Source organism: Eptatretus burgeri, chromosome 7 (assembly GCF_056783735.1).
Source record: "Eptatretus burgeri isolate ZD-2024b chromosome 7, Ebu_testis_v1, whole genome shotgun sequence".
Taxonomy (NCBI): domain Eukaryota; kingdom Metazoa; phylum Chordata; class Myxini; order Myxiniformes; family Myxinidae; genus Eptatretus; species Eptatretus burgeri.
The window spans coordinates 110,687,950-110,705,824 of NC_140967.1; the positions used below are offsets into that span (position 1 = coordinate 110,687,950).

Consider the following 17,875-nt stretch of genomic DNA (forward strand, 5'->3'; position numbering starts at 1 on the left):
GACTAGATTTCGAAAATCCTGGAATAGATTTCGAAAATCCCCCTTGGATCTGCTCTTTTCCAGTTCCTGGACGTAATTGAACCCTGGCAAATTCAAATTCCTCACCATCAAAACTCTACCCTTTCCATGAACCTTTCTGAATTCCTCTTGAACACATTTCTCACGGTCTCTTATTTTATCCTCAGAATATGACACCAAGTTCAACTCAGAATCTTATTTTATAATTTTACCGACGACACAAGAAAGACATAACAGTTGACAAAACCACATCCATGAATTTTGCTGTAAATAAAAGCAGGACTCAGTTAAACCTGGACTAAACCACACAAAGCTCAGTGTGGAAAAAACACAAACTCACTTTGGTGCAGACAAAAATACCAAGAAAAATGGTCTTTATGGACAAGTGGTTGGGACAAACATCCACAGAACGCGGGTGGGTTGCATTGCTAAAAGTGGACAATGTATGTTTCCAACACAAAAATTGTAATGTTTGGTCAAACTATGTTTGGCTTATCCTCAATCTATCAAACAAAGCTCGCCACGTCTGTCTGTCTGTCTGTGTCTTCCTGTCTGTCTGTCATCTATGCATGGCTGCCGTTCGGCACATCGCACATCCACACAATTGGGAATGGGTCAGGATAAAATGTGGGTGAACTTGGTTTGACAGGCCAAATTACATGGATGTCCAGTATCAGGGGCAGCATGGTATTCAACCTGGGTTGAGTGGAGCATGAAAACGAGGTACAAGATTCGAAAGATGATTGAATAACTAAAAACACAACATAACCATGGCAAGAACACTGGAGCACAAACGCAACTTCGATAAATCAACAAATGAATGAAAAAGGAAAGCAAGTGCATCGTTTTCATGAATCGGTAAAAATATGATTCCGACACGGAAAAGTGTTTTTATAAAACATACCCAGTTATTAGGAGGGACGATGTTGATCCCTTCAGAGACACAGTTTCTCCATATGTAATAGTCTTTGTATGCGGCTTCTCTTTTACGGCTTTTCTCAAACCATTGGTGTTCCTTACTCGAGTGGTTTGGAACATAATCCATAATCAGCCTCATTCCTGCAGAAAATGTACAAGTATTTGGGTTTTGCTTCAGCTAAACAAACATCTACACAGCTGAGTTAATTTGTTACCAACCAACAAACTAAAACAGGAATTGGAGAACAACATTACAGATGATGTGTTTCAAGTGTTAGAATGACCACCCCAGAGGATGGACATGAGTCCCAACGAGGCCACATGGGATTATCTGGAAACAGAGAAGAGGAGGAACCCAGCTAATCTCACAGAACTGTGCAATGTACTGCAGGATATTTGGTACAATATTCTTGGAAGAGAGATTCAGTCATAAAGAGGAAGCATGGGTAAAAGTGTGATGGCATTCACAAAGGGAAAGGACAGGGACAAAATACACTGATGCAACAAAATGACACTATTCTTGTTACCCTTGCTGAAGGAGGGTATAGCGCTTGGGTCCATTTGTTTGTTTGTTTGTTTGTTTGTTTGTTTGTCCCCACAGAACGTTCGTCTTTTTTTCTCTGCAACCACTTATCGGATAGAGACGAAGATTTCACCATCGGTGTGACGACTCAGGCAGAATGTTTTAATGACAATTATGACGTCATTATTTAGAGTCCTCAATTGTTTCAAGCCCCTTTCTTATTCAACTCAACTCCCCCCCCCCACTCCAAACCCCAAGTCCACAACTCCGTTCCCAATCCCAAGGCCTAACCCCCCCCCAACCAAGAGTCCTCAACCACCCCCCCCTCCACCATAGCCTCAACCTACCTCTCCCAACTCTCTCAACTCTCTATCCCCTCTCCTTTTCTTGTTCAAGTCCTAAACTCCACCCCCCCACCAAAAAAAAAATCCCAGGTGTCCAACCCACACCCCCTCCCAACCAAAAGTCGTCAACCCCACCCCAACTCTTTGTCCTCCTCCCCTCCCCCCTTCCTTAACAACATTACACAAGGAACCTTGGCGCAGGAGGACATCACATAGCCCATCACTTCATTTCATTTCATTCGTGTTTGTTGTCCACATGAAAAACGGGAAAATTTTCATCCAATGGCAATTACATTCAAAAAGGGTACATCACATCCTCTACATAATAGCATTAAACATGTGAATTTAATGAGGTACAAATGATAGTCCCAAACGAAAAGAACATGAAGACAAATAGCTGAACGATGAAAACATGCCTGCGTTGTTCCTGGTCATCAAGAACAATGTGAAAAGTAAATTTTAAAAAACGTTTCATTTGTAACCTTGTGAGATGACAACATCTTGCGATTGTTCAGTAAAATAGTGGTGAAGTAAGCGAAATGATAAACAACACAAAAAAAAATACAACTGGAGATGCTCAAACAAAGACCTTTATAAAGGAGTGGGTCTTATGTTCCCTGGTCAGGAAGTTTAAGAGAATATTGTTGGACAGACAAACAGAGAAAAACAGAAAAATCGTATTATTATATAGGATGGGGTTTTCAGCTTTGTTTTACCCCTTTACCACTTTGCTGACAGTGTGTTATGGGCATAATCACACTCACCATGGTCAGGTTAGCACAATAGTCCCATTCTGTATGTTATTCTTCAACTAGCAAATGCAACCCCTTCCTTTACTGACGGGGATATTACAACTGGGGGGGGGGGTGCGGGGGCGGGGACGTGCGAGGAAGGCCGGGGGAGGGAGCGTGATGAAGGCAGCGGGGGAGCGTAGGGAAGGTGGCAGGAGGGGCGCAGGGAACGTGGGGGGGAGCATGGGGAAGGCGGTGGGGGGGGTGCATGTTCTTAAGGGAAGGGGTGTTCTGGAGGAGAGGAAGGGGGTGTTGTGGACATGCATTTGATAGGGGGACTTGAGGAAAAGTGTGGGGGGCGGGGGAGAATGGTGCCCGTGTCGTGCCGGCATTAGTACAAACCGGTTGTATTAAAGTTTAATCCGATTTAATAATTAAACAATGCCCAGACACTGCCGAGAGGGGTCCATGAGGGAGGAGGGGCTTTGGGAGGAGGTATGCATGAGGGAAGGGGAAGGGAAGGAAGGGCATTTTCCTTCAATTATCAAAAAAAAAAATTTTTTAAACCACGCCAGTGTTCGTGCCTTTATTTAATTTCCACACATATGATAATCTCCAGGATCTCTTAACCTAAGAAGAATTGTGGAATTGATCTGAACAGAAGTTCCAACAGCTAAAAAACAAACAAACAAAAAAAAAAAACATTCATTTGTCCAATTCACAGATTCATTAACACCACTTCCTCTCCTCAACCTCCAGAGATGTATTAAGGTGGTGGAAGGTGTTTGGCGAGGGGAGGGAATGGGAACAGGAAGGCAGCGTGAGGGGAGGGAATGGGAATGGAAAGGCAGCGCGAGGGGAGGGAAGAGGAACAGGAAGGCAGCGCAAAGGAAGGCAGCGTACCAGAGCATTACCAGGGCGATTAAACGCACCAAACAGCAACATTTTCTTTTTAACTGCCATGTTCTATATAAACCCAGGCGGAGCATTTGTAATGAAAGCAGATCGCACAAAATGGTGAAAAAGAAAACTGCGTATATAATTTCCCAAAAGAAGGACCCTTGTGGACTGCATCGCCACGACTTGTAAAAACAGTTTCCAGATCGAGCACGCCATTGTACCCAATAAAGTTATACTTTCTGCACATTCCTAAATCTCTTCCAGATTTCGACACTTATATTTAGTCCACGACATCCGATTCTCAAATCAGATATAATACTTTGATTATATACTTCAGTCAGTGAGAATAGATCGTGTTTCCAAAGAGAAGGCTTGTTTCATTCGGCCAAACAAAATGGCGAATTCAGACCCCAGCAGCGAGCTGACAAAGCGCTGAGCGAGGATGGCGCCTGACAAAGGATATAATTAAATAAGGCTGTTAATTATCTTCAAAATGAGTGTTTTAATTAACGCAAACACCTATTTTTTACTCATGCACTTCCTTGGAGTTTTGGAGGTATGGAGGACACACACACACACACACACACACACACACACACACACACACACACACACACACACACACACACACGTTATGAGGTGAATGTATAGCTCCAATTCCCCCTTCCTTCCCCTCCTCCTCCTCCTCCTCCTCCTCCCTCACCATGTTGTTTTTGTTGTTGTAAAATTGACCAATCAACCTTACGCATTTCATTAAATTTTTCTCTTTCATCAACTCGCATAAACACAGAATACCATTTAAACAAATGCAATAACAAGATCGTGTGGAGGTCGTGCACCTACCTTTGATCTGTCTTGTCTGCGTTAAATTATTGGCCTGACTAAACTGCTTGATTGGTGCAAATACCCATTTTGTGGGGTAAACCCCAATAGAGCCCAATTTTTTTTCATGGTGTGAACAATCTTTGGTACATCACAGGTGTGAAAGGTTGTGGTCAAGTTTCATCAAAATCATACGTGTAGTTTCAAAGAAGTTGCAAGTGCTCGTGGACCGACAGACGGACTGATGGACGTAAGATGCGCCATCCCATAACCTCCCCCGAATGTTGTTCCGGGGAACTTGTGAGATCGCAAGCAGGGCTATGCATCAATAAGTGCACAATCTATCGTTAGGAAGGCAAGGGGGGTGTCCTATCTGTCAGCATTAGCTGGGGGATATTAAAGATCCCATGGTGTCTTTCGTCGGGGAGTAGGCGAGTTATAGCCGGCATCCTGGCCGAATTCCAGAAATCCATGCTCTCATCTAAAGGGAGGCACTGCTTAAGCCATGCTCCCAAACAGTGATGCAAATCCGTACCCATATGCTGAGTACGAGATAAGAAGTTGAAGCAAACTTACCCTCTCGCTTTGTTTGAAAGTGCCATCGAAGCACTTCATTTGCTGCCACAAAGTTCGTGTGATTTGCCTTCGCATTTTTTTTTTTTAAATAAAATCCAGCATCATTCTTTCACCCGAATGGATATTCAACAAAAGTTGTCATTCTGAACTTGTTTTGTCACAAATATAGTGCTGTGTATTTGAAGATCTGGCTTTATAAAGGAGTCACAATGTCATCCATGGATGCTACAAGACTAGTTTTCAAATGTTTGAGAAGTTGAGATTTGAATTCATTCCTATTTGCTCACTCAGATTTTGAGCAAGAAAAAGAATGACATCAACTTTGATGTTTTACATCAAAGGAAAATGTTGCTTTATCATCGATTTGGTTTTTAGTGACATGGAGGTAAATGTTGTTCATTTTTAAATAAATGTGATACTTTTAAGTATCGTAATACATTTCCCCCTGGCACCCCTTCCTCCTCTCAAATCCACCTTTAATTTCCTGGATACGTGCCAGTTAAAGCACATAATGCCACACAGCTCGGACAGCCAGAACAAGGCTTTACGTTTCATAACGACAACCACATCGCATTTCCATAATTACACACCAGTCAGCCATTAAATTTTTTTACTTACCTCTATCATGCATTCCGGTGAGAAGTTCTTCAAAGTCTTCCATTGTTCCGAAGATGGGATCAATTTCAATGAAATTGGAGATGTCATAGCCGGAGTCATTCATTGGTGACTTGTAGATTGGATTGATCCAGATGGTTTTGATATTCAACTCTTCAAAATAATCAAGTTTGCTCAAAATTCCTAGAGAACACAAGACAAACACTCTGCAGCACAGTCTGTAAACATAATGACAGCAAAGGATTAAAATTCCAATCATTTCCTCAGTAGTGAGTGACATTGAATATCCCCCACACCCTCCCCCTACCCCCTCCCCCCTTCCAATTTTGTTTTTTAATCTAATTTTTACTTTTGAGAGGTCAATATAAACAAGGGTGAGCCATGCAGCCAAGGTTTCCCACCACGAGTAGCCAAGGTTACTTTTGAGCGAAAAGCTTTATCAGCCCGATGGTGTGACATTGCTGTGATCTGATGCCAGTAAAGTGATAAAACAAGTCCTTGACATGATAATTACCCGGTTTAGTACACATGTACATTTCTGGTCCTTCTTTGTACTCTTTGAAGCATCACAAAGTACATTGTTGCTTCCACGTACAAGGCTTCGACCCTAGTTTTTGACGCCATTAGGGTTCTATTGGCAGGCGCAGAACACACAGCTTTGTTGTTTTTACGAAAGTTTGAATTCAACCTTGCCATTACCTTTGTTGTTGTCAAATCCAGCGGGAGGTGTCAAACTTCGTTGATTGCGTGTTTCTCGCTAAGCTCCTTTGGTCAGGTCGCCTTGCCGTGGCTTCAACAAACTGTATTGCTTTGACGGATTCGAATATTTTGATTTTGAACCTGCGTCCTGGCCTTGGAATTCATTTTCTCTGCGCTAGTTTGCATGATTTTTTAAATATTATATCGTATTTTACCAAAGTCAAATTGGTGGTTATGATGTCACTAGTCATTGTAATTACTGTTCATTGGTTATACCACATAATTATTTGACTGCGACTCGACCGCATGTATGTCTTGTGAGGACACAAGGACACAATCCAAAAGTTGTGCTTCCAAATAAAGTTGAAGGCGGTGTCATTAAGTATTTGGGTTACAAGTTTCTGGGAATTGAGTGAATCTTCAGCATATCTGCTGTGGGATTGACGGTGAAAAAAACAAGCAGTTTTAGCCCTCCTCAATGGCCTCCAGGGAGGGGTACTCTGCTTGCCCTGCCTCGTCCCATCAACACATGATGCCAGTCCATACTTTGGCTCAACTAATATTTGTGGGGGTGAGGGGGGGCTGCCTTCACGGATGGTGCACTTAGATGCTTCCTAATAAGAAGGTAACACCCCCTAAAATAACCCTCACTATAAAATTAAAACTAGATGACTCCAGGTGAAGGTGAAGGAGGGAGGGTGCCAGAGTTTTCTACCTGTTTGCTTACACCAAGCTGCTGCGTATAGCTCTGCTTCACCAACTTTGGCAAGTCGTGCTCCAAGCTCAGTCTAGCATACACAATCGAGTTCTTCATTCTCATTTCATAGTGTTACAGAAAGTATCTGGAAACAGAAGTACCATTGTGGAATACTGTCTTAAGAGACCCCCACAATAAACTACTGCTTCACATTCCTCACCACATGCTTAATGCATCGATTATTTTTCAAAAGTGCAGACTCGATCTACATCTGTCTCTGGTTAAAACTTTGTCCATGTTGTGAGACACTCATCACAACTCTCTCTTCCTCATATGGTGTGATTTAAATTGTCAACATGCAAATTGGCTGGGTGTTGGTACCTCTCTCTTTCTCTCTCTCGAGTAAAGGACTTCTGTGAATCCATGGGTCTGACTCCATCTTTCCAACCTGGATTTCTCCCAATGGCAAATCTTCCCTTCAGGACTCGGGGATGACGAACTTCCCCGCAAATGTCTACTGCTCTTTCACTGCTCCAATTTGTTAATCTGATCATGTGCTTGTGAAAGTCAACATCTCTCTGGATATTCTCAGAGAGCCACCTCAGTATGGGCCAGTCTGGCATTTCACTCAAACATATTGGCAGGGACTGCAAGCAGCCATCTCTCTTCAGGACTGATCTCCCATATCTGCTGCCCCTGATGATGACTCAGCCTGGGAACTCTTCCACAAAAAAAAACAATATATCTATCTCTATCTCTATCTCTATCTCTATCTCTATCTCTCTCTCCCTCTCTCCCTCTCTATCAATCTCATCTCATGTTCAATCATCCCATTGTTCTTCCTGACAATCTTATGCTGAATCCTGTGGTGAGGCAGTTGAAACAACTTGCTTTCTCTTCCTGGAAGGCAAATCTGACCAAAAGCAATGTCAGTGCATTCGAAAAAGTCCACAACAAGTGTGTGTCCCCTCTCAGGAAAGACAGAAGACAACATCTGTCCGACCTCAAAAATTTACTTTCAAACTTGTCTCCCTCCTACAAAACCTGGTAGCACCTCATTAAGTCTGTCTCTGGTGTATGCTCCCCTTCCATCCCCCTCTTCAAAAGGCACTAAAGCCAACTATTTGTGAGAAGGCCAAATATCTCAATTCTGTTTTTGCTTCAAAATCTTGTGTCCCGAACCCCTCTATCAGTACCCGCTCTTCCCAGTCACACCTAACTGCTGCTGAACTCATGTGTCCTACAATCCTGCTCTGCAGCTCTTGCACATTCTCTTTCTCTTTCTCTTTCTCTTTCTCTTTCTCTCTCTCTGCCTTTTTCAACCGATCATTTGCATGAGGTCAACTTCCATCTGATTTGAAATCAGCCAACATCACTGCATCTAACATTATAAAACGAGCTCAGTCTTGGTGTACCTGCTTCCCAGCGTGCATCCATCTAGGCATGCCTCCGTCCAACAGGTACTTCTAGTAACATGATAAGGTGCTAAAACTGATCCCCTTGGCTGAGCTAAAACTGAAAAACTACCGACCTATTAGCTTACTTACAATCATCAGCAAGGTCATGTATCCATCATCGCAGTTGATGTGAATGAAATCCTTCCTTTTCTCCAACAACCTCATCTCAGATCACCCATTGAGTTTCATACCTAGTCACTCTACCTTGGATACGGTGGTTCCACTCACCCAACAATGAATGGAGGTCCTCAATGTCAGACATGAGATCAGGGCCGTCTCGCTGGACATATCTCATGCTTTTGATCATCTGGCATCCTGTTCCGCTCTCCAAACGATCTGCCTATGGATTCCAAGGTCAACTCCACACATGGCTGACTGACTTCCTCTACTCTCATAACCAACATGTGGCACTCAACAGAATCCTTTCATCTCCTCTCTCTGTCAAGGCTGGAGTGCCCCAAGTTAGTGTTTTTGGCACAGTCCTATTCCTGATCTTCATAAATGATCTCTCTAAATCTCTGGAAAATACTCTATCTATTTGCTGATGACTCCACCCTCTGCTGTGACATCCCTCATCCTTCAGCCAAGCAGGCTGCAGCCTCTTTCCTCTTTCAGACTTTGACAAAAATCACAAGATGGTCAAACACTTGGAATATGACTTTAAATCCTGACAAATCTCTTTGTGCCACAGTCTGTTCCTGTTTGTGGCGAGGATGTTGAGGTCACAGATCAAGTTACCTTGGCAGTGATATTCATGTCAACACATGCGAGCCAGAGGTGGATAGATGTCTGGGTCAGGCCTGGGGAGTTATGGATTCACTGGATCATGGGGTGTGGGGTATATGTATATCTTCTTCTTCTTCTTCTTCTTTCGGCTGCTCCCGTTAGGGGTCGCCACAGCGGATCATCCGTATGATCCGCATAGTGATTTGGCACAGGTTTTACGCCGGATGCCCTTCCTGACGCAACCCTGGTCGCCTCTTATGACACAAGGATAAGGATTGTGTTTCCCCACGATTTCGGGCTGCCCTACACCCTCTCATAGCACGGCCCAGCACAGAGTGCCCGTCCTCAAGCGATCCTCCAACCCAAGCCTCCGAGTAACCGGATTACAGGCGCACACCACTACGCCCAGTCCTGTGTACATATACATATATATATATATATATATATATATATATATATATATATATATATATATATATATATATATATATATATATATATATATATATATATATATATATATATATATATATATATATATATATATATATATATATTTGTGAATTTGCTCCGCACCTGGGTGCGGACGACCGCGTGTAACCAATAGCGGCCGCATCGCCCACCGAACGTGCAATTCAGTCGCGACCCTCTCAGAACAACACTGGGAGCTAGTCACGAGTGGTGGTTTAACCTCACCACAACTCAGTCCGCATTCTACCTGCGCGAAATAGGGTCCGATCGCCGAATGGTTGATTTACCTAAGTGCCCGCGCGGGTAGTGTACCGAGGAGTTGTACCACGCCACAGGTCGACTCTGGACATGAACCGCTTAAGCTGCTCGTTCCGTGCTACAGGGATAACCGAGCGGAGTTATCGTCGACCTTGACGGTTCAGATTAATTACCAGCTGTTAAAACCCACTATTAATCCCTAACGTGATGCAAGATGGAGATTCAACAAACGGAAAGGACGCAGCGAAACGGGGAACAATTGGACAAGCACATTTAATACGGGAGCACGGAAGGCATGTATATTACAGTCACAGGGATACAATAAAAGCAATACACGTATTTACAATCACCGTGAAGAAACACAAGCAAAGAACCAACGCAGATATACAACCGAATAAGGCAATTCACACGGCAACACTTAAAACAGTTCCACTTCTCAAGACTGGCGCCAACCACAGACATTTACACAAAACCCCAAAAGAAAAGGAAGTCGCGACTTCCCTGAGCGCGTCATCCAGCCCTTGGCAACCACAACTCCGAGTCCCTCTGGCATGGTCCACTGGGCTTGTTCCTCGCGCCTGCACGTGTCGTCCGCCCAACAGGAGCAATCACCAGGGACCAGGTTCGACGACCCATGGCAATTCGACGACCTGCGCCAATTCGACGACCTGCGCCAATTCGACGACCTTCACCCGACCACGACCAGACCCGAACGAACGAACAGAACCTCAACCTCTTCCTCCGAACTAACGAACCATAAGCAGGGACTCTCCAACAACTCTCGACAATTCTCATTCAGGGACAAGGGAACAGGGACTCTCCATGCCCACCCTTTTGTAGGGTCAGGCTCCACCCTTCGCTCTGCCCCGCGCCCCGCTCCGTTCTTGGCTCCTCCTTCCTTCGAGACGCTTCCAGAAATGCCTCGAAGGGGCGTTCCTCTCCCCCGGCCGCGTCACACCGCGCATCCGCCAATCGGGAGAGGACGCACCAACCCCTCCCCCTTTCTCACTTAGGACGACGAGGGAAGGAAGATTTGGGCGGGAGATATTTGTGCGGGCGTTTTGGGCAGGAGATCTTGGCGGGAGATATTTAAGCGGGAGATGCCCCTTCGCACCCTTGTTGCTGCTGCTACTCCGTTCCTTTCATCCGTCTCGCGGAGATCGTGACCGCATGGTGCTCGTTGAATGGCGAGTGGCGAAGATGGTGGTAGCGTAGTTGTGGAAGGTGGCGTCGTGGTGTGAATGGCGTGATTGTTGGCGTCGTGTAGTGAATGGCGTGATCGTTGAAATATTGGTTGTGGCCATGTTCGTTGTTGTTCTTGCACCAAAATAACGACAGCAAAAGAAAAACGGCTAACTGAAGAATCGCAGCCCGAATGGATCACATATATTCCCTCTATACAACGGGTTTGGGCTAAAGACACATGGACTTACCGATATAACTCACCTGAGGGCCCTTTATGGTGTAATGCGAATTTCCACAGCCGTAACAATATATATATATATATATATATATATATATATATATATATATATATATATATATATATATATATATATATATATATATATATATATATATATATATATATATATATATATATATATATATATATATATCAGGGTGGTCCTTCGTTAGGGAGTAAATTTTCGAATTTATTTATTTTAAGCTCCAACCCCCAGAATTTGTTGGAATAGTCGAGAAAACTCTTCTGGTGTTTTTATTTCAAATTCCAACAACATTTACCTCTCCCTCAGCGACCTTGAAGTTTAGCCTCAGTTTCTCAGGGCGGCTGACATTAGAACGACGACGTATTGACCTGTGCTGAACTTTAAAATGCTCCTGTAATGTCCAATCGTCTCTTTTGATGCGATATGTCGATCTGTGTGTTTGTGTAATGTGTATTACTCGTTCTTCTCACCGCCCCCCTAACAAATTTTTTTTTCAGGGTGGAACTTCAAGGTCCATAAGGGAGGGGTAAATGTTGTCCGATTGGAAAAAAAAAAAGTTCACCAAGTGAGTTTTCTCAACTATTCCAATGAATCCCAGTGGTTGGAGCTTAGAAAATCTGAAGTTGAGGAATAAGGACCACCCTCCTGTGGGCCTGTCGGTACCTATACAGGATTTAGAAAGTTTGAGTCTTTAAATCCTTGGTGCTTCCAATCTTGCGCTATGCATGTGAGACTTGGACTCTTACCAGGGATTGCAGAGAGAGGCTTAACTCCTTCGGTAACGGGTCTCTTTCGAGAATCCTTGGTCATCGCTGGTCAGACTGTGTCCAACGAGCTTTTGCCGAGAGAGACTTGGGTGAGATTTGTTACCTGTATAGTTGGTGAGCATCAGCTGTGGCTGTATGGACATGTGCCTCGTTTACCTGATACTGATCCTACTCACCAGACTCTCTCAGCGAGGGCACCTCGTGAGTGGAGAAGACCAACGGGCTGATCACGTCCTTCGTGGTTGCAGCAGGTTGATCGGCATCTCAAGGAGATGGGGATGGGGCAGGCATTTGCCAGGAGAATGGCCCAGACTCTAGCCCCTGGAGTACCAGCAGAAAGTGGACATAGCGACACACTATGGTGCATGCTCCCATACCTGAACTGAACCAAAGACCGACCCTAACTTGGTAGACGTTACAAAATTTATCGGCGAATGATCTCTCACTTGGCTGAACTACACTTTCCATTCCTGCACCCATTAGCCAATGGAATTAACCCGTCAGATCATGGTCAAAAAGAAGTGTCTGAATTTGATATGACAACTTGTGGGAATTGGCATGAACTGGTCAATTTTGTCCCACAGCACAAAAACATTTAATTCAACAAATGGAGCAAAACTTGGAGAGTGTTTCCCAGATTTGTATGTGCCAACCCACCAGAGGTTTGTTGTGCATTTTCTCATTGTTTTAGTTTCTTTATGGAAGTTCTTCCACCACTTGCCTTTTAAAATCGACATTATTACAAAGAAATTTTCAAATCCACCTTTGACTATTACTCCTTTGAGAATCCTGCCATTGCTTTACGCTCCCCTTTTGGCTTTACACTCCCATTGCCTTCCCCTTTTGGATTTACATTCCCATTGCCTTCCCCTTTTGGCTTTACACTTCCATTGCCTTCCCCTTTTGGCTTTACACTCCCATTGCCTTCCCCTTTTGGATTTACATTCCCATTGCCTTCCCCTTTTGGCTTTACACTTCCATTGCCTTCCCCTTTTGGCTTTACACTTCCATTGCCTTCCCCTTTTGGTTTTACACTCCCATTGCCTTCCTCACCCCATGTCCATTATTCCAGGAACTTGTTGAATCACCTCCTCCACCCAATCATAACAAGTGCTCGTCCTCCACAAACCGCCTGGGTGTGTGTGTGTGCGTGTGCGTGTGCGTGTGCGTGTGCGTGTGTGTGTGTGTGTGTGTGTGTGAGAGAGAGAGAGTGTGTGTATGTGTGCGTGTGCGTGTGCGTGCGCGTGTGCGTGTGTGTGTGTGTGTGTGAGAGAGAGAGTGTGTGTATGTGTGCGTGTGCGTGTGCGTGTGCGTGTGCGTGTGAGAGAGAGAGTGTGTGTATGTGTGCGTGTGCGTGTGCGTGTGCGTGTGTGTGTGTGTGCGTGTGTGTGTGTGTGTGAGAGAGAGAGTGAGAGAGAGAGTGTATGTGTGCGTGTGCGTGTGCGTGTGCGTGTGCGTGTGCGTGTGCGTGTGAGACAGAGAGTGTGTGTATGTGTGCGTGTGCGCGTGTGCGTGTGCGTGTGCGTGTGCGTGTGCGTGTGCGCGTGCGCGTGCGCGTGCGCGTGCGCGTGCGCGTGTGTGTGTGTGTGTGTGTGTGTGTGTGTGAGAGAGAGAGTGTGTGTATATGTGTGCGTGTGTGTGTGTGTGTGTGTGTGTGAACTGTTCGAGTTGTTCACAAACCTCGTAAGTCACCCTTGCCGTCTCCATCAGAGTCTTTGAAGGACAACGGGTACACCTGGTAGATCGGGCTTATTTGCCACCAGGAGAGACACCGCGGGGACAGGACAATGAGGGTGATCGAGGCGACCACCAGGGCCACCATGGCGACAACTACCAGCCAGAAAAGTACCTCACGCACCACGCGGTAACGCATCTGCGACGAGAAGCGAAGAAGAACCTCCTTGGGCATTCCGGCGAACGGGGCATCGACCGTCGTCTCTTCCGCCCAGGGCGCCGTGAACTTGTCCCCTCCAGAGGTCTCGGTGCGAAGGTCGATGGTCGACGACGTTATGGTCACTTCGTCCTTCCGATCAAAACTCACGTTCTCCATGACACCACACAAACCAGAAGGTCGTCGTGGAGAAGCAGCTTCCGTGAAGGAACCGCACTCATTATCATAAACTCACCTTGATTTACGGGCAGGTAAACAGGTACAGCCTCGCCCTTCCTCATTGGTTTTCATCGCTGAAAGAGGGCGGAGTCTACCTTCCCCCATCCATCCCACCACCTTTCCAACTTCCCCCATTCCACCACCTTTCCAACTTCTCCCATCCCACCACCATCCCACCACCTTTCCACCATCCCACCACCTTTCCCCATCCCACCACCTTTCCCCATCCCACCACCTTTCCACCATCCCCTATCCATCCCACCACCTTTCCACCTTTCCCCATCCCACCACCTTTCCAACTTCCCCCATCCCACCACCATCCCACCACCTTTCCACCATCCCACCACCTTACCAACTTCCACCATCACACCACCATCCCACCACCTTTCCAACTTCCCCCATCCCACCACCTTTCCACCATCCCACCACCTTTGCTCCATCGCACCACCTTTCCACCATCCCACCACCTTTCCCCATCCCACCACCTTTCAACCATCTCACCACCTTTCCCCATCCCACCACCATCCCACCCCCTTTCCAACTTCCCCCATCCTACCACCTTTCCACCATCTCACCACCTTTCCCCATCCCACCACCATCCCACCACCTTTCCACCATCCCACCACCTTTCCCCATCCCACCACCTTTCCCCATCCCACCACCACTCCACCACTATTCCACCACTCCACGTTCCAGCCGCCCATCCACATATTCATCGTCCTTGTCCACTTATCTCTCATTTCACATTGTCGAACACGAACCACATTACTTGTACGTCATTAAAATGGATAAACTCAAGGGATATCTATTTATTATATACGCACATTTTACCACCGTCCCCACCCTGCTCGAACCCCTGGACCGTTGTCCGAAGTCCAGATGCTAACTGGAACTCCATCATTTAATAACACAAGTGCGTGCCCGTAGGTGCAGCTTCGTTCCTTCGCTCTCGGAAACGACGACTGGATTGGGGAATTGTTACAATTAGATCGGACCAACCGTATCATAAATGGCCAAAACTTGGGAAACACCTGGGAAACATACTCAGGTCAATTGTGACGTGATGTCATATCGGAAACATTGTGACGTCATATCAAACGAAGAAGAAGAACAATTGTGACGCCCCCTCTCTCTCCCCCCTAGTCTCGCTCCTCCTCTCTCGCCCCTCTCTCTCGCTCCTCTCTCTCACCCCCACTGCCACCTCTCTCGCCCACTCCTATCTCCCCCTCTCTTGAATTGTGACGCCCCCTCTCTCTCACCCCCCCTCCCTCTCTCGCCTCCTCTCTTGCCCCCCACCGCCTGTTTCCCATCATCTCTCGCCCTCCTCTCTCACCCTTCTCTCTGTAAATGTATTCACAAATGTCTACCAAGCACAACAATTAATTCAAACCTTGGGAAAAATAGTTTTCAAACCCTTGGGAAACAGCTGTTTCCCTGGGGAAAATTCAAGCCTTGGGATTAATTAATAATTTGAACAATTAATTCAAACCTTGGGAAAAAACAGTTTTCAAACCTTGTGAAACACTTTGGAAACAGCTGAAACGGATGAAGAACGATATCAAACCTTGAAAAGGCACATACTCAGGTCCCCAGCGTCGATTGTGACGTCATACCAAACGAAGAAGAAGAAGAATTGTGAGATCAATCGTGCAACAAAAAACATTAATTGTGACGTCATTCGTGACGTCATAGCACCGTGTCCTGTCATTGGTTGACAGACAATATATAGGTCGTTATTGGTTGACAGACATTGGTCATTGTATCACGTTATTCTTTTTATTATTGCCAATTATTGTGCTATTATTATTATTAATATGCTGTTATCATTATTCTGAGATATCTTTGGGGAAAAATGGCATGTAGTGGGGTGGCTTAGCCCAAATATTCAAAAGAATTGTGCATTTTGTGATACAAGTACCAAATTTGGCACAAATGTACATTAATATGTTGCGAACATTTTCAGATATTGGGCCACTTGAAATTCTCTCTTTATGTCCGCCATATTGGATTTCAAAATGGCCGCCACTTGCAATCTACATTTGCTATTATCTCTGGACGTAATGCAGCTATTGACTTGATTCTGGTATCTAAATGTATGTTTTTGGGGGCAAGGAATCCAATGGTACCATTTTCAACTTAATATTATCTATCACCGTCTGTTATATAATTTTATTTGGAAATTATCTCGGCAAATATTGGATTCAACACAATACTTTGAAAAGAATGTCTTAGTTCTGTAAATATAAATAATAAAAAAACTAAACTAAATCACTAGAAACAACTCAGACAAGCTCATATAAACTGGCAGTCTAAAATATAAATTCACATCAAGTGACTGCAGCAGCAATGTACATCCTGCAACACCGTGCCTACAACCACCACTGTCTGGGAGAAACCAGGGATGCAGAGGACCTTCCGGAGTTTGAAGACTGGTGTTGCCAGAGAAGAGAAGACATCCCCCAGTTTCACTACTGGGCAACCATGCTGGAACTAGAACTGTTGGTTCTAGTGTATGTGCGTTCTCTCAGGCAGGGATCGTTAATGATGTACCTCGATGCTCTGACAGAGCTGGTCCCCTGGTTCCATGCACTGGATCACACCCACTATGCTTGGTGGATACCAGTGCACCTGAAGGACATGGCTGAACTCACCATCAAACACCCAGATGTAGCCAGGAAATTCAGGGAAAGCCACTTCACCATTCAGAAAACACAGAGGGTGTTCTCTTCAATCCCAATTGACCAGGCACATGAGCAGAATAATGCCTGCATCAAAGGAGACGGTGGAGCAGTTGGGCTCACTGACAACCCTAGTGCCCTACGATGCTGGATGGTTGCGGGACCAGAAGTTGCCAGGGTGATCGAAGAATTCTAGGATGGGAACCAACACTGGAGACGGCAAACAGCAAACACACGTCATCATGATCAGACGCCAAGTGTACAGGCCTCATTTGTGAAAGATGTTCGCTCTCTCGTCGGTGTCATAGAGGAGAGGGGCAACCCATTCGAGGAGGAGAGTCAGGATGTAGTCAAACTGGACACAAAGGAGATCGCAGATCCTGCTGCTGTGGAGACCGTGATGAATGCCAAGAGGATTGGCCAAGAGCAGTTCGAGGCTTTCACCAGAGAGTGTCTGTTGGACAGAACAAAGGCAGTGGATACACCCATTCCTCGTAACAAGCTGAAGGTGTTCAGCACTTCCACTCCAAGAAGCCAGAGCATAGGTCAGCAACAGCTCGTGTCCATCAAGAATGACCGTGAACTCTTCGCACGCCTGTACATTGGCTGCCAGACGAGGGATGGAAACCTTGAGGAGTTCTTTTGTCACGAGAATCGGGCATGTCCTCCTGCATTGTCTGATGGTGGAAGCCTCTGCACTGGTACCAAGAGTGATCTCCTCAAATGCTTGGAAGAAGTCTCCGACGCAAAGACAGAGACTCCTGTCACGACCTGTATTGTGCTTGATGGAGCAGCCATCTTCCAGATGCTGAAGCCGGCTGCATCAAAGACCTTTGAAGAGTATGCACAACAGATCTTCATCCCATATATTTCCACGAAGTTGCAAAAAGTGTCATGCCTGGATCTAGTCTGGGATACTTACCTTGCTGATTCACTGAAAGGTAGTACACGTGCAAAGCGGGGACAAGGTGTGCGGAGACGTGTGGTGGCTGCCGCAACCATACCAGGAAACTGGCAGAACTTCCTACGAGTGGACAGCAACAAGACCGAGCTGTTCAGGTTCCTCTCAGCAGCTCTCATGGAATGGTTTGACCAGGAGGACAAGCAACTCATC

The 17,875-nt window shown here is 45.6% G+C and overlaps 1 protein-coding gene across 2 annotated transcripts in view; it reads right to left on the reverse strand.

The window, feature by feature from the left end:
- SLC3A1 (solute carrier family 3 member 1) overlaps positions 1-14,131 on the reverse strand; it is an 83,587-nt gene extending 69,456 nt beyond the window's left edge. Inside the window, exons 1-3 of one of the 2 annotated variants that reach the window (XM_085890284.1) lie at positions 13,654-14,131; positions 5,451-5,630; positions 923-1,077 (exon numbers count right to left, since the gene is read on the reverse strand). In XM_085890284.1, coding sequence (XP_085746410.1) covers positions 923-1,077; positions 5,451-5,630; positions 13,654-14,023 — 705 coding nt within the window. In that variant the 5' untranslated portion in view covers positions 14,024-14,131. The remainder of the gene's footprint in view (positions 1-922; positions 1,078-5,450; positions 5,631-13,653) is intronic. The other variant, XM_085890283.1, reaches the window with a different exon arrangement.
- Positions 14,132-17,875: the final 3,744 nt, after the last annotated feature.